Source organism: Anolis carolinensis, chromosome 2, assembly GCF_035594765.1.
Source record: "Anolis carolinensis isolate JA03-04 chromosome 2, rAnoCar3.1.pri, whole genome shotgun sequence".
Classification (NCBI taxonomy): domain Eukaryota; kingdom Metazoa; phylum Chordata; class Lepidosauria; order Squamata; family Dactyloidae; genus Anolis; species Anolis carolinensis.
The window spans coordinates 80,447,031-80,465,030 of record NC_085842.1 but is presented as its reverse complement, the minus strand read 5'-3'; the positions used below and the strand labels follow the sequence as shown (position 1 = coordinate 80,465,030).

Here is an 18,000-nt window from a genome sequence, read left to right as displayed (position 1 = left end):
AATGATATATTTATGCCGTTGTTCCTGCAGATAGTTCAGTTTTATGTTACAGCAATCCTGTGAGGTAGGCCAGGCTAAAGGGCAGTGGATTGATCAAAGATCGGTCAGCGAATTTCCTGAGTGAGGCTTTGAATCCAGGTCTCTGCAGTCATATAAAGATACATTAGTCTTTATAAACTCTTATCACATGAAGTTATGATTTCAAGGCAGTTGTGAGATCATACATAGTGAATGCATAATGGGATTCACACCTTTGATATTACAGCTCTGTTCATTCATGGAATTGAACCACAATCATATTTCTGCAAAATTTCATAACCCCAACTTCCTGCACCTCTACTGCTCTGTATTTTTTCCAGAGCATTTTTGCAGTTTCTGCAGTGAAATAGAACAAATATACAGTAACTGTTAAATCAGTGGTTCCCAACCTTTTTTTGACCTCGGATCACTTGACCAGGGACCACTTGACCAAGGACCACTGTTTCCAGGGACTACTCTCCAACATTAGTACCAAAAGGGTTACAAATCAGTTTTGGTCAACTTTAGATTCTATTTGGTTATTCAGAAAATTGCATTGGATAGACCACAATAGCTCTAGTGTGTGATACAGAATATATGCCATCCAGTAGTCGCCACCTGCTTGGCCACAGAAAACCATATTTAATAATCTAGAGCTGATGCGGTCTATCCAATGCAATTTTCTGAATCAGCACCCCAAATAACCCCAAGAACAGGTCTAAAAGTGAAGACACCAAGGCACCCCTGCTTTCAGGCACCACATGGAAGGGCTCCGCTCAGGGGGAGGGAGGGAGAATGAGGAGAAGCAGCAGTTAGGAGGCTTGTTGTTGTGCCTTTTGTGGGGAGTCAACTTCTCCCCTCCCAACATCCCCATTGCCTTGGCACTATAAGAGGATTTCACGAGACCAGTCACTCTTGTTGCAACAGTGAAGTGATGGTGAGGCCGCAGACCATGTTTTAGTTCTTGGGGACCACTGGTGGTTCACGGACCACAGGCTGGGAAAAACTGTGTTAAATGAATTCAGAACAGACAGCTCGCAAATAGAGAGGGAGAGAGAGGGGAATGAGGATTATCTTGTCCTCTGGCATCATAAGTCACATGCTGGCAGAGAAGTGGAAAGGGACCCATTGCACAAGGTAGGTGACGGTGTTGTAGTTGGGTCTGGGGGCAATACTACTAGTACTACTAGTAGAACTGCTAACAGGAGAAAAAGAGGTAATGGTGAGCAGGTGTTTGATGAGGAACAGCAAACAAAGCTGGTCCGGGAAATACTTATGGCTCCTTCTGAGGAAGAAACGTTTGAAGGGTTCTCTAGTGATGAGGAGTCAATGCTGGAAGGAGATGGGTTAACAGAGAGTAGAGGAACTAAAAGGACAACTCGGGAGCAAGAGTCAGATGAGGAAAGGGAAAGGAAGAAGATCCAGGATCTACTCACTGCTCCCACAGAAGATGAAACGTTTGAGGGTTTTTCTGGGAATGATGGGTCTGGGAGTGAGATGGAGAGTGCTGCAGATTGGATTCAAGTAAATGTGAATGCAGAGCCAGTTTCTGGGGGTGCATCAGGGAATTGGCAAACTACGGATACACCAGAGACATGGGGAGATCTAAGTCTTGAACAAAGATGGAGGGACTGGAGGGATGATGGGCGAGGTTCACGTATTGTATCAAGATCAACTGTGGATAATGATGACAGGGCAGAGGCCTCATCATCATCGGATAACGATGTGTAAGTTAAAAGTGGAGTTGGAAGTAAGGACTCCTCTCAGAAGGCAAGGTGTCGTTTGGACATTGGGTTGTCACTGCCTGTTCTCCTGTTGGGCTTGGGTCCTGGCTGTACAACTTCGTGTTCCTGAATCCAGCTTGGCTCTTAACTACGGCATCGCTCGTTCCTGGTTTGGCTTTTTTTTCCTGGCTTCCCCTTGGTTCCTGAATTCGGCTTGGCTCCTGACGACGGCATCGCTTCTTCCGGTTGGTTTCCCTTCGGTTCCTGGATTTGGCTTGGCTTTTGACGGCAGCATCGCTACTCCCGGTTGGCTTTCCTCTGGTTCCTGGATTCGGCTTGGCTTTTGACGACGGCATCGCTTCTCCCGTTTGGCTTCCCTACGGTTTCCGGAATTGTGGCTTGGCTTTGGACAACGGCATCGCCTGCTCTCGCTACGAGTGTGCGTTTGGCCCTCTCCTGGCCTTCTGTGCCGTAGTTGGGTGTGACATTAGTTTCAGTGAACTCTTGGCTGGAGTTAAGCTGGATTATCAAGCAAGATAATCCGGATTATTTTCTGTTCCCGCATTTTTTGCCTTTCTTGAAGCAAAGACATTTACCTTTACCAGGAACACTGAAGTTAAGTGTTCCTAGGTTCAGAATATCACTTAATAAACATTTGTTGTCTTTACTCCTTGTGTGTGGCCTTTTAAAAGGGGTTTGTGTCCTGACAGACGGGAACATTGCAGGACTGCCAGGTAGTGACAGGTTTTTACCATCAATAGTGAGGGATGGGTTAATCATGGGAAGGAGGCAGACCAGCAGCAGGATGCACACAGTATTGAGTGATAGAGACTTCAATGCTGATTTGCTTGCCTCGCATATAAAGTCCTACATCTCACTTGCTTTATAAATCCTTTCAAAATCTGAACTGGGGGTTGAAAGAAAAGATGTAAAGTGTTTTGTCAAGAATTGGGGGGAGGAGTGAAATGTATTTTCAAAGACAGGCAAATAGGTTTAGGCATTGGGTCAATTGTTCTGAAGCTTTGCATTGGCTCGCTTGCTCTGAATAGAAACAATGTACAGTAATACATTTTCTTGGGCCATTTTAAAGCCGGATCACCTGTTTCTCAACAGAGTTTTGGCCCTTGTGATGTCTTTCCTATCTGGACCATGGTAGGGATAATGTCCTCCTGGGATAGTCAGAATATTATATTTCTGCACATATCTTTCATTTTCAAAACAAATATACTGCTTTGTGCTCCCTTCTTGTGATTGTTTCCTTGGAAATAAGGTAAACTCAGTTTGTTGTGCAGGTGCATGGTCTTAACAGCTCTATCGTTAACTTTCTATTGCTCTGGTATGGTAATCCGCCCAGTTAGACCTATACATTTATTGATCTCAAGCCTATCTTAAGAGTTAAGTGTTTATTTGCCAATTTTGATCTTGCACATCCTTTGGCTTCTTGATGTATATAAAAATGACATTAATAGAAAGGGAGCAAACATGGAGCACCTTGACGTAGAGAGAGTGAGCTCACTTCTGGCATCTTTCCATTCTGCTGTAGTCAAAATCAATATTCTTTTTTAAAAAGTGATGTTGTGGTTTGGAAGACAGCATTCTTTAAAAGGGGGAAAACTATTATAGGCACACAGGAGTAGTTAGGAAGAAAACATTCCAAGAGATGAGATCTTTTACAGGTTAAGCATCCTTTATCCATGGCACCTTTGCACACTTTGTTCCATGGACATAATGATGAAAATGAGTTCAGTGTTTGGACTTGGGTCTCCATCTCAAAAATATATCATTATATCTAGGCAAGTATTCAAAAATTGGAAAAATCTGAAATATGGAACACTTCTGGTGCCAAGCATTTTGGATAAGGGATACCTACTTGGAGGCAAAAGGTTTTTGGGTGCATCTACATGGGAGAATGTAGTTTGACAGCATTTTTAACTGCTATATTTCAATGCTATGGCATCCTGGGAGTTGTAGTTTTGCAAGGTCTTTAGCCTTTCTTCCCAAGAATGCTGGTGCCTTACTAAACTACAACCCACAGGATTCCACAGATTTGAGACATGGTAATTAAGGTGGTGTCAAACTGCATTAAATTCTACAGTGTAGATGCACCCTTTGTTTCATGCACACAATGAGACTATAGCACATGAAATATTAATAGATTTTGAGTTTAGACTTGGATCCCAATATCCAAGATATAGACAGGCAAGTATTCCAAAATTTGGGATATTTGATTATTTTAACTGTTTTAAGTATTTTACATTATTTTCATTGATTTCTATATTTAATTCCATTTTAATATTTTTATACAATGGATTTTAAATTGTATTGTCTTTTAATGCTGTGAGTCACGTGTCTCAATCCAGAGACAAAAGTGGAATAACAATAACAACTGGGAAACATCTGAAATTCAGAACATTTCTGGTCCCAAACATTTCGAATAAGGGACATTAACTGCTCATGGCTCAATAACACTATATAACATGATTTTTGTTTTTGGATTATGACTGTTATTTCCTAATTGGTTCTATCATAAGAACATGGAAAAAATTGTTTTTGTGGTTTGCAAAAAAGGTTAAAAATGACATAAGAAAGATTAAAAATGGCAGCCACGAAAACGAAGCTTCTGGAGTATAACAACTACTTTCAAAGTAAGTACCACACAATTAAAAAGGAAATGACACTTTCAAACCAGGAAAAGATCTTTTTTCAAATGTTGTTACATAATGTAATACTACATCATAATAATAGTTGTTAGTGTTGTTGTTGGAGCCCCCGGTGATGCAGGGGGTTAAACCGCTGAGCTGCTGAATTTGCTGATCGAAAGGTCAGTGGTTTGAATCTGGGGAGCAGAGTGAGCTCCCACTGTCAGCTCCAACTTCTGCCAGCCTAGCAGTTTGAAAACATATAAATGTGAGTAGATCAATAGGTACTGCTCCACCGGGAAGGTGATCCATGCTGTCATGCTGGCCACATGACCTTGGAGGTGTCTACAGACAATACCGGCTCTTTGGCTTAGAAATGGAGATGAGCACCAACCCCCAGAGTTGGACATGATTAGAGTAAACATCAGGGGAAAACCTTTACCTTTACCTAGTGTTGTTGTTACAGTATATTTGTTTATATGCTGCTTTCCTCTCCTAAAGGGACTCAAAAGTGACTATGCTATGGAATCCTGGGATTCATAGGATGGACTCACAGCATTTAAAAGTGGAATAATAGTGCAATAATTATCTTTGGGATTTCCATAACTTTAAAGTCAAATCTGGAAATAGTTCCAGAGTCCCCCATACCTTGGTTCAGTTATTAACCAGAGTGGACAACCAGAGCAGTCAAGAAGGCTTGGGCTGCAATGAAACTGGAGAATGAATGCAGTCTGACACTACTTGAACTGCCACAGCTCAATGCTAGGGAATTATTACCCCGCCTTCCTCACAGATGAGTCTTGTGAGAGTTTTAGTTTTTCAGGATACAAGGAAAGAACTACTCCGCTCCTGAAGCAGCTACACTGGCTGCCAGTTTGTTTCTAGGCGCAATTCAAGGTGCTGGCTTTAGCCTATAAAGTCCTAAACGGTTTGGGCCCAGGATACTTGAGGGACCACATCTCCTCCTATGAGCCCACGGGAGCCATGAGATCATCAGGAGAGGCCCTTCTCTTGGTCCTGCCACAATCACAAACTCGGTTGGTGGGAATGAGAGAGAGGGACTTTTCAGTGGTGGCCCACGGCTCTGGAACTCCCTTCCAGAGAAGTGTGATCGGCCTCTTCCTTGCTGGCCTTTCACTCCCAAGTCAAAACCTTTTTATGATTCCAGGCCTTTCCTGAAGATCAATGGCCAGATATGGATAATGGTATATCTTTGGAATTGTTATTTCGGACCGACAATATTTTAACATGGTCTAAAGCAGTGATTCTCAACCAGTGGGTTCCCAAATGTTTTGGACAACAACTCCCAGAAATCCCAGCCAATTTACCGGCTGTTAGGATTTCTGGGAGTTGAAGGCCAAAACATCTGGGGACCCACAGGTTGAGAACCACTGGCCTAAAGGATATGGAGCTTTTAGGACCCTAGAGCAACTTTTTAATGGAGAACCTTAATGGCCTGAGGGTCAGGGAATTTTTTTTATTGGTTTTAATGGTATAATGCTTTTAATTTATTAACTTGTCAAACTTGTTTTATGTAGTGTGTATTTCTGTTTAATTTTGCTTATATGATGTTTTTGTTGTACAGTCCTAGGTTCAAACCCCGGGAGTGGCGTGAGTGGTGGCTGTTAGCTCCAGCTTCTGCCAACCTAGCAGTTCGAAAATATGCCAATGTGAGTAGATCAATAGGTACTCCTCTGGCGGGAAGGTAACGGTGCGCCATGCAGTCATGCGGCCACATGACCTTGGAGGTGTCTACGGACAATGCCGGTTCTTCAGCTTAGAAATGGAGATGAGCACCAACCCCCAGAGTTGGACATGACTGGACTTAATGTCAGGGAAAACTTTACCTTTTTATTCTTATGTTATGTAATTTTGTCCTTCAACCATTGTACGCAGCTTTGAATCCCCACCCATGTGAAAAAAGGGGTATAACAACAACAACAACAAGGTCTTCTTTAGCCTTCTCCGCCAAAGAGGGCTGGTGCCTCACTCCCCCCTCTTTCTTTGGAAAACAAACGAAACCCCACTGTCTTGGCAAAGCCCTTCTTCTCCATCAGTCAGCGGACTCGCAGCAGGGAGTCGTTTGGGGTTTGCGGTTCCCTTTCCAGGCGGGATGGGGGCAGGAGGGAAGGGGCCCAAAGAAACGCAGGGGAGGGAGGGAGAGAGAATTGGGCCCCCCATAGACCCCCTCTCCCCTCCCCTCCCCGCTTCATAGGCACCCCAGGGCTGGCTAGTGGTGGCTCGTGCCTTGCAAGGGAGGCGTGTCCGGAGCCCCGCCTGGATAAAACTTTGCCTTCGCTTGGCCGGCGGCGGAGCTCCTCCTGGCTGAGAGTTTCCAGCAAGCGCGCCGGGAAGCGTGTCTTCTTGGCCAGAGCAAGGCGAGCGGGGCAGCCAGCGAAGGGGACCATGAAGCCTGGAGGAGGGAGCGGAGGAGCCCTGCCTGGTGCTGCCGCTGCCCTGGCCCTTTGGTGCGGCTTCGCCTGGACCTCCTTCGCCCACGGAGGGGCCGCCAAGGGCAGCGTGCCCCGCCTTCGCCTCGCCTATCAAGGTACGTTTGACACACGCGCCCTCAGGGACCCCCAGGATGGGACTCAGAAGGACCCTGTTTTATGAACTACTCCAAAACCCACCATTAAAACAGGGTTGCTGTGCATTTTCCGGGCTGTATGGCCATGTTCCAGAAGTATTCTGCCCTGACGTTTTGCCCACATCTCTGGCAGGCATCCTCAGAGGTTGTGAGGTCTGTTGGAAGACTCAGCAAGGGAGGTTTCTATATCTGTGGAAGGTCCAGGGTGGGAGAAAGAACGCTTGTCTGTTGGAGGCCAGTGTGAATGTTGTAATTAATCACCTTGATTAGCATTAATGGCCTTGCAGGCTTCATTCCTGCCTGTTTAAACCTTTGTTTTAACTTCTGTTTTATCATCTTCTTGTGTTTTAAACTGTGTATATTGTTAATGTATTTGCGCTGTTACTTTTGTAACATTGTGAGCCACCCCATGTCCCCACAGGGAGATGGTGGCAGGGTATAAATAAAGTTTTATTATTATCATCATCATCATCATCATCATCATCATTTTATTGTATGACACAGCAAACAAGATAGATATGCTGGATTTCATTTCACAAAATCACAAGTCGAACACTTCCCAAGTGTCTGGGACTGTGTGATGTATTTTCGTATGATGCGTTCAGATCCCAGTAGGGTGGCCTTTTGCAGTTGGCAGATCGTAATTTTGTCAATGTCTATTGTTTCCAAATGCCAGCTGAGATCTTTTGGCACAGCACCCAGTGTGCCAATCACCACCGGGACCACCTGCACTGGTTTCTGCCAGTCTTTGAAGTTCCATCTTGAGGTCCTGATAACGGCTGAGTTTTTCCTGTTGTTTTTTGTCAATGCGACTGTCACCTGGGATGGCAACATCAATGATCCAAACCTTTTTCTTTTCCACAACTGTGATGTCTGGTGTGTTGTGTTCCAGAACTTTGTCAGTCTGGATTCGGAAGTCCCACAGTATCTTTGCGTGCTCATTTTCCAATAGTTTTGCAGGTTTGTGAGCCCACCAGTTCTTTGCTGCTGGGAGGTGGTACTTGAGGCATAAGTTCCAATGAATCATTTGGGCCACATAGTTGTGCCTCTGTTTGTAGTCTGTCTGTGCGATTTTCTTACAGCAGCTGAGGATATTATTATTATTATTATTATTATTATTATTATTATTATTATTTGTTCTGCCCTGTTAGCTGGCCCTGATTGATTCATGTCTGTAATTCCTCTGTTTTCTGAGTGTTGTTCTTTATTTACTGTTCTGATTTTAGAGTTTTTTTAAAAATACTGGTAGCCAGATTTTGTTCATTTTCATGGTTTATTCCTTTCTGTTGAAATTGTCCACATGTTTGTGGATTTCAATGGCATCTCTGTGTAGTCTGACATGGTGGTTGTCAGAGTGGTTGAGAAGCTGGAATGTGTCCAGAGGAGGGTGACTAAAATGATCAAGGGTTTGGAGAACAAGCCCTAAGAGGAGCGGCTCAAAGAGCTGGGCATGCTTAGCCTGCAGAAGAGAAGGCTGAGAGGAGACATGATAGCCATGTACAAATCTGTGAAAGGGGAAGTCATAGGAAGGAGGTAGCAAGCTTGTTTTCTGCTGCCCTGGAGACTAGGACAGGGAACAATGGCTTCAAACTACAGGAAAGGAGATTCCACCTGAACACGAGGAAGAACTTCCTCAGTGTGAGAGCTGCTCAGCACTGGAAATCTCTGCCCTCCCGGAGTGTGGTGGAGGCTCTTTTGGAAGCTTTTAAGCAGAGGCTGGATGGCCATCTGTCAGGGGTGCTTTGAATGTGATTTCCTGCTTCTTGGCAGGGGGTTGGAATGGATGGTCTCTTCCATGAGGTCTCTTCAAACTCTATGATTCTATGGTCCAGTTTTTCTGTGTTCTCAAATAGTATACTGTGTCCAGGTTGTTCAACAAGTGCTCTGCTATGGCTGGCCTCTCTGGTTGAATCAGTGTGCAGTGCCTTTCATGTTCCTTGATTCGTGTTTGGGTAATGCTGCTACGTTTGTAGACTTGTGCACAGCTGCATGGAATACGGTAGACTCCTGCATAGGTGAGAGGATTCCTCCTGTCCTTTGCTGAACATAGCATTTGTTGGATTTTCTTCATGAGTCTGTAGATAGTTTGTAGGTTGTGTTTCTTCATCAGCTTTCCTATGCGGTCAGTGGTTACCCTGATATATGGTAAGAAACATACGAGGTACTTTCTAAATTCAACACACCTCCGGTTCAAGCAACAACATGGTTCCAGTACCTCAGGCATGGGCAAACTTCAGCCTTTCGGGTGTTTTGTACTTCAATTCCCACACTTCCTAACAGCCTGGCTGTTAGGAATTGTGGGAGTTGAAGTCCAAAACACTCGGAGGGCCGAAGTTTGCCCATGCCTGCAGTACCTGCTCTTACTGCACTTTCCTATGCAAAACAAGGTGCTGCCTGTGCAAGGCATGGCTTCCAATAGAAGCGCTGCAGGTACATTAACTTCAGTTGGGAAATAAATGGTCAAAATCCCATCCAGATATTCAGTGTCATGGGGGAAGCTTTCGGGAAGGAAATCTACAGCGATGAAATTGGATTTAAGTGCAGAATGGCATGTGTCTTTATTTAGCCATTTTGCTCAAATGTATGAGCAGCATGTGTGAATTTGACTCTACTTCAAGGGTTTTCTTGGTATGGGAGTTACTAAGAGATGTAATGCATATATGGCTCTCCACATGTTGTGGGATTGCAACTCCAACAACATGTGGATAATACGTTATTGGTTATCCAGAATAGGGCTTCTGGGAACTGCAGTCCAGAAACATATCTGTCAGTTTATCTAAAACCTGACTTCTGAGTCCATTTAACAGTCCATGCAACGTGACTGATTTTCTTAATTGACTTGCATGCAATTTTTACATATCAGGATTCAGTTTTCCCGGTTCTTGTGGTCTCTCACCATGCACATCTGAAGGCACCATTTAATGACTTATGTGTATGTGTAATAGAGGACATTTAACAAGAAGTGTGAAAACCATAGGCATGAATGGAATCAGCAGCAGCAGATTTTAATAGCATGAAAAGAAAAAGCACTTGCTAAATAAATGCATGCCAAAATGCAAAAGTATACCTATAGGAGCACATTAAAAACATGGCAACACTTGAATTGATCCTGTGTCTAGGAGCAAGTGTCCAGCTGCTTTTATTTGTTTTCTTTAAGTTTTATCTCTTATACAGCAAGATTGCAGTGGGAGTGTGAATAGTTCCCTTTTGCTTTTAGAGATACAACATGCACCAGTTACATTTCCATCCCACAATCCTATGAATGCCTGCCTGCAGTTCATTTGGTCACCCACACCTGGAGAGCAGAGCTTGGAAAAAATACATTTTCCACTCTAGAGCTCTCATGATCGCCTGTGAGCATGGCCACTAAAACAATGGATGGTTTTATTGACATTTTCAACATTTTCCAGTATGGTATTGGGCTTGCTTCTCCTTTGCACACTTTAATTTCCCTTTCCTGCTTTTTCTCCATTCTGTGTGCTTTCTCAGAAGACTGTTGAGCTTCTATGTTGTGATTTTATTGGTTTGACTGATTGTATCTGGATTTTGTAAGCCACTCTGTAAAGCAGTTTCCAAGCAGGTGGTGTATAAATCCATATAACAAAATAATACAGAGTTTGTTCTGTGTAAGTTCTTTTCCACACAAATAGCAAGCTGTCACCGAGAGAATGTTAAAGGATGCTCATAGGAGCTTAAATAAGTGGTTCTCCGACTTCATCCATGAGCCAATGTTGTGAGCTTTTTTTTAAATTTATTGAGAATTTTTTAAAAATATGACAATAAAATTGAGGTAAAACTAATATAAACACACAACAGGTAATAGAGGGATGGGCAAAACAAACAAACAAACAAACAAACAAAGAATATGACAAAATTTGATTTGACTTCCATTCCCCTTCCTTCCCTTTAAATTTCTTAAGTCTATTTATATGGCAAGAATATTCTTTCCTTTAACAATTTTTCCCTTTTATTTTCTTATATTTGATAGTTCATCTTCAGATAATCTTCAACTGTAGACCAATTTTTACTCCTCTGCCAGCATTCTTCTTTAATAAAAATGTTAGTCTGTCCATATCTTTGATCTCCATCACTTTGTTCAGCCAAAGATCCTTGTCTAGTAATGTTCCTAATTTCCACATTTTTGCAAAAAACCATTCTTGCAGCAGTTGTAAGGTATATGAATAGTTTTTCTTTATGTCTGCAAAGAGTTCTGTGTCAAATATTCCTAATAGATAGAGTTCTGGTTTCGTTATACAGTATAATCCATTCTTAATATCTCTTGGAATTCTTTACGAACCACTGAACCAATGTTGTGAGCTTTGACTTTTGATAGTGTTTTCTCAAGATCACAGACAGGGAACTTTGAGGCTGTAGTTGCTTTTCATTTGGAGATGTCAAAAACTAGGAGCATTGCTAAGAGAGGGACACAAAATGAGAGCATTCCCCTTCTCCCCCCATTAATATTTTTCCCACAATGGAATTTTCATTCATTAGCTATACTCTCACCCTAAACACCTTAAAGGGACCAGATCCTGTCTGATTTTGGAAGTTCAGCAGGGTCAATCCCTGATTAGTACTTAAATGGGAGATCACCAACAAATACCAAGTGCTGTAGGCTAAATTTTAGAGTAAGGAATTGGCAAACCACTTCCTTGCCTAAGAAGACCCTATGAAATTCATGGTGCCATAAGTCCACAAGTTAGTTGAAACACATGCATACACAGTCTCATATTTCTCGCCTTGCACTGAGAATTTTACACATCTACAACTCTTGCTGTGTTCTCATTCTTTTGGTATCTTAGCCTATCCTGTTTCTCCAGATGCCTAAACTGCATTTCTAAATGCTCATCTGAAGTTTTAAATCACTGCAATACTAGAAATTTTAGGGCTGAAATAAAAATTAAGCGGAGAAATGGAATTCTTATTGGCAAGACAATGCCCTTGCCACCCCCAGATACCATCCTATTAGGGCCTGTAATGGTAGCTTCTTATGTGCAGACTGTCCTTCTGATGAAATCTGGTACAGTGTTCCCTCACTACTTTGTGGTTCACTTTTCGCGGATTCACTGTTTCATGGTTTTTCAATAAACTCTAAAAGACTATTATAAATCATAAAAAAATTACAATTTACAGCCTAAGGAAGGGAGGAAGGAGAATCCAAAGGGAGAGAAAAGGAGCCCAAGGGGCAACAGGAGGAGAAGGAGGTGATTTATCAACATACGATGGGTTGATAAAGACTTAAAATAGCATATAACTACTAACATAATGTATAAATATTAAAATAAATATAGTGCCCCTACTTTGTGGATTTTCACTTATTGCCGGTGGTCCTGGAACCTAACCCCCACGATAAGTGAGGGAACACTGTACTCTCTTCCTTCTGTCTTCATGTTTCTCAAAGAACTGTTTTGTTTTAATTATCAAGGATTTTTCTTTGTTGTTATTTCTGAATTACAGTGACTCTAAAGTCAGGATGTCAAACTCATTTTCATCAATGGCAACATCAGCCTTTTGGTTGCCTTCAAAGAGCCATTGAATCCATTGATGGAGAATCCGTGGATACAGAGGGCCAACGTTGTTTTGTTTTGTTTTACATAGGGGTTGGTGCTCTTTAGTTTTTTTCCCCTAGTTTTCATCCCCAGATGTTATTGAAAGACAGCTCCCATCACTATTGATTATCCGACATGTAGACTAGGGATAATGAAAATTGCAACCCAACAGCACTTGTGGCTCTGAGGTTGGGGAAAGTATAAAGGGCATTTCAAAGTCACACATCATATCCACAAGCCTTGTTTCTAAATTCAAATCCCACTCTCCTGACTAAACAGAACAAATTGCAGGCTTCCAGATGTTTCTGTATAACAACTCCCATCAGTTTTAGCCATGATGTTGAATAATGAGAAATACAGGAGTGGTAGTCCAGAATCTGGAGGGCCACATAAAATGTCATGGCAGGCTAAATTTGGCTCGTGGGCTTTGAGTTTGACACACATACTCTTAGGGATGCTTGTTATGGTATGTTCTTCAGAAGATTTGTTGAGAAGGTCTTAACCTTCCTCTGGGGCTGAGAGTGTGGGACTTGCCCCAGGTCATCCAGTGGGTTTCCTTCTCTGAGCAGGGATTTGAAACCTGGTCTCCAGGCTTTCATTTTAATTTATCCAAGGACAATCCTATCTCACAATAGATGGTGTAAATGGTAGCAAGAATTGTATCCCAGATGCTTCAAAAGTTCTCAATTCTCTCAGCAGCTGATCAGTAAGGGCTATAGCCTCTAGGTCAGTGGTTCTCAACTTGTGGGTCCCCAGGTGTTTTGGCCTACAACTCCTAGAAATCCCAGTTTACCAATTGTTAGGATTTCTGGAAGTTGAAGGCCAAAACATCTGGGGACGCACAGGTTGAGAACCACTGCTCTAGGCTGTGTCATACAGATGGTTTGCTCTTTTTTGCATTGTTAGTAGTGTTAGTTGTGGGTTTAGATGTAGCTGAGGCAGCATACACATTGGAATGGCTGCTCTGTAAATCTGTGTACTTCAAATCTGTTTGTTGCTTCATTGAAAGGTTATAGGAGCTTTTGAACTGTTGTAGCCATTCACTTGTCATCTTCCAAATGATGACCGGGACCAAATCACAGGGATAAGTGATCAGAGTGCTCAGTATGCACTGTAAATGTGACCACAGAATGATGATTGGCCAGTGGTGTTTCTGTCTGTCCGGCTTTAACAAAAGGTTGGCATTTGATGGTAGTGGGGATGCTTTCCATTCATCTGCTTTCACTAAACAAAGGGCAAGGATTTATGTGAATGATAGCAGTTGCCAAGTATTGAAGCATAAGCCAGGGTTACATCTACATCTTAATGTTAGCATATGTATTTATTATAATAACAAAGTTTACGAGCTCTATCGTTGTTTATTACTATTTCACTTGGTAAACTGTTATGTCCCTTGTGGCTTCCTCATCCACGAGAAAGCTATGGAATGAATATCAACACTGTTTCCTTGTGCAGAAAAAAGCATCTCTTTTTAGTCTCTTATAGTTTGCCTTGCTTCTGTCTACAAATATCACTGTAAGTTTGAATGATTTGTTTAAATTCCTTTTTATGGTATAGTCCTATGGGACCTTGTAGCATCTTCAGGACTGAAAGATACAACTTAGTTTGTTCTGTCTGATGCAACATTATAGCCCTAGAATTTAGACTGAAGTTAGGAAAGTGTTAGTGGAACCATTAGACCTGTGATTGGACATCCTCTGGATGGCTGTGGCAGAATGGTCAAGTACCCTTTGATTGCTAAGGAAATGCATCACATTGCATGAGCTGTACAGTTCACCCTGCTCCCCAGATTCAAACCACCAACTTTTCAGTCATCAAGTTCCAGCTGGTCAGCAGTTTAATCCACTGCGCCACTGAGGGCTCATAGGAAATGTTCATAGGATATAGTAAAAACCAGGAAAGTATAAAAGGCAAGACAAGAGCGACTGATAAAAATTGGAGTTGTATTCAAGTAGGATATAGCTTATCGTTTTCCACTGCGGAAGCTACTTGTAAACCCACAGTTGAATCTCATGGGAATAGTTACAGGGGTCTTTATTTGCTGCAAATAATTTGGAGAACAGCTCTTCACAAAAGTATTGTTTACTTTAAAACAGCATCTGCACATATTTGGGCAGAAATTTCTCTTTCTAACTAGATGTTCCTCATTGTTCCAGGATCTGTCTGAATGCAAAATGAGAGCCTGTGGCCAGAAAACAAAGTCTTCTTAACCTCAAACAGACTAAAGGATATAGGGTAAAGTTTGCTTTTGGGAGCAGCTAATAGAATAGCGGAAACAAAAACAGAAGAGTTGGGTTTGTACCAGCTTTGATTGAATACTCATGCAGCCTTTCACCAAGGACAGATGTGGTAATGGCTGAGGCCCAGAATAAGATGCTTGTTGTGGAAAATGATCAGAGCTGGAAAGGGTAATAATCCCCAGTGGAGTTATCCACAAGGACACTGTAGTCCTGGCTGCTTGCCTCATTTCAGAAAGGAGGTATTGTTAAATGAATCTCCTTTAAAAGTGTAAGATGTTAATGCAAATATGAATTTGTCACAGAGATTATCTTCTAGTTGCATCTATTCCTTAATTATTTTGTAAAAAACATATCTAACAATTACATTCACAGGCAGGAAAAATTATTTTTAAAGCTAACTTTCACAGACTGTAAAGATGGTAAACAATTGTAACGAGAGTCAACTTGATCTAGTGGTGGGCGACCTTCTAAGATACCAAGTGACACTATCTCACCTTCAATAAAGGCAATTGCAAACTTCTTCTGAACAAATCTTGCCAAGAAAACTATGATAGGGTTGCCATAGGTTGGAAATGACTTGTACGCATACAAAACCAATAAAATAATTGTGTCTATTCATTTTTGTATTATGCTTTACATATACAGTAGAGTCTCACTTATCCAATATAAATGGGCCGGCAGAACATTGGATAAGTGAATATGTTGGATAATAAGGAGGGATTAAGGAAAAGCCTATTAAACATCAAATTAGGTTATGATTTTACAAATTAAGCACCAAAACATCATGTGGTACAACAAATTTGACAGAAAAAGCAGTTCAATACACAGTAATGCTATGTAGTAATTACTGTATTTACGAATTTAGCACCAAAATATCATGATGTTTTGAAAACATTGACTACAAAAATGCATTGGATAATCCAGAACGTTGGATAAGTGAGTGTTGGATAAGTGAGACTCTACTGTATGTAGTTTTACCTTCCTTAGGCATAGCCAGTGGCCAATTTGGCAAGACAATGCTGGGAGTTGTATCCCAAGGCCCCAACTTTTCTATGCTTTGACTTGCTGTATTGTGTGACCTTCCATGTGACACCTTGGGATTTCTAAAATATTTTATACGACAGCATGGAAACATCACAATACAGGGAAAACATTTCTGAAATTTTCAAATTGATTCAAGCTAGGAAAAATTGGAAATGGCTATTGTTCTGACCTATTTCAAAATTGTCAGTTATAAATAGTTTCTCTTTCACCACTCTAAAAGCTACTTTACTTGAATACCTGTAATTTATATGGAAACATATGAATGCTCACAGAAACAATAATACGAGCTATTATTGCAAACAGGGCCACAAATTATTCCTGTGATAAGACTTGGAACAATGCCTAAGAATGTGAATAAATTGCTCAGGATAACAATGGGCATGGGACTCCAGCAGCGCAGCCGTCTTTGCTTGCTAACAGCAGACACAGGAAGCAGTCTTGTATATAAGAAGGTGCCACAGGACCATAGGCACCCACACATTAAATTGAGTCTGTTGGGCACTGAGGGGGTGCCAAGTATCCTGGTGGTAGTTCAGATACCACCTCTACTGAAGTTTTAATAAAAAAGAAGTGCTTATTTTGAAAAGCAGGAGTGTGGTTTGGCCATAACTGCAGATCCAGCTGATTCAAGAAGAGGAAAATAAGAGGGCAGCCATAAAAAACTCTGTACATTTGGATCCCATGATGGCATGGAACAGAATCTCAACCTCTTGTGTCATTCAGTGGACCCCATATTCAGATGGCATCAAGAAACCTCAAAATCTAGTCCCTGGTTGGTTCAGGTACCAAAATAACAAACAAGATACTCTTTGGGTCAGGATTTATTCTGAAACAGATTTGAAAAAACAAACAAACAAATTCTCTCAGAGCCCTTCTAGACAGGTCCTATATTCCAGGATCTGATCCCAGGTTTTCTGTTTATACCGGATTATCTGGCAGTGGGGACTCATATAATCCAGTCTAATAAAGAAAATCTGCGATCTGATCCTGGGATATAGGACTTTTCTGGAAGACCCTCAGTAAGGGCTAGCCTTTCAAAATATTCTACATTTGTTTTTGTTTTTCTCAATCAAGCATTCCATGAAGGTTTGACTCAAACATCACTTCAGTAGTGTGACTGCTACTGAATATATGTGTGAATCCAGTAATAAGTGCATTTTCTTACCGGGAAGTGGATTCAAAGGTTATCACAGCCTCAACCAAAATATCTTCATTTTTATATCTAATGTGCCTTCTGGCTCAATTCACTCATCTTCTGTTTATTTCTCAAAAGAGGTGTAGCAATAACACTGAAAAACACTGTTTACAGTATAACATGTGGTCTGTCCTAACCAAACATTTTTCTCTGTGATGGCAGGCTTTCAATGAAGGATGAAAGTGTTTATTTTTGTACTTGTAGGAGTAAAATTAAAATATGGTGCTGGCCCCTAGCACATTCGGAAAAAAGTGACGGATCTTCCTCCACATCAGATTGTCTGAGAAGCACTTTTGTAGACAGTTACGCTCATCTTGACTCTGGCATCAGAAAATGGCAATATTCAGAAACTTTTTAACCTAACATTTTTATCACAGATTATTCTGAAACAAACATGTTTCAAAGACATGTTACAACATGAAACGTCTGGGAAAATAATTGATCAATAGATAAGCTCTACTAGTTCAATTAGACCCAAAGGCTTAACCTTTGTTAATGAATATAAGGATGTCCATTTATTGAGTAATACTATACTAAATTCTAAGTAACTCCAGACTGACAAATTACATGCAAATTACTAAGTAATTCCATACTGTCCGAATTTCATTTTCCCCTTTTCTTAGTGTTTATATCCACCCATCCAACCATAAACAATTCCTGCCAACTGAGGTTAAGATTTAAATCCCAGCACTTGGATGGTATGTGACATCTGGTCAAAAAGATGGTAGAATACTCTGAAACTAATAGCTTGTGATCATTAACTTGATGTTTTGATCTATACTTTGCAATTACAAACAAATTGCCATTCTTAGCATGAAATGGGTCATTTGAAGATCTTTTTCTGTGTGGTTCTGGTTATCCATCAACAGTATCAATTTGCTCTTTCGCTTGCATTTACTGCGTCACAACAGGCATCTCTGACATATTTGGGTGTGTGGTCCTCTTGTCATCCTGGATGATATGGGCTAGTCCCTTCCTTATCCTGTCCCATCTGTTCTTAGCAT

At 41.4% G+C, this 18,000-nt stretch overlaps 1 protein-coding gene across 1 annotated transcript in view; it reads left to right on the top strand.

The window, feature by feature from the left end:
- The first annotated feature begins 6,485 nt into the window (after nucleotides 1-6,485).
- sema3g (semaphorin 3G) overlaps nucleotides 6,486-18,000 on the top strand; it is a 90,951-nt gene continuing 79,436 nt past the window's right edge. Inside the window, exon 1 of the mRNA XM_008120484.3 lies at nucleotides 6,486-6,929. Within this exon, the coding sequence (XP_008118691.1) occupies nucleotides 6,788-6,929 (142 nt within the window). The 5' untranslated portion in view covers nucleotides 6,486-6,787. The remainder of the gene's footprint in view (nucleotides 6,930-18,000) is intronic.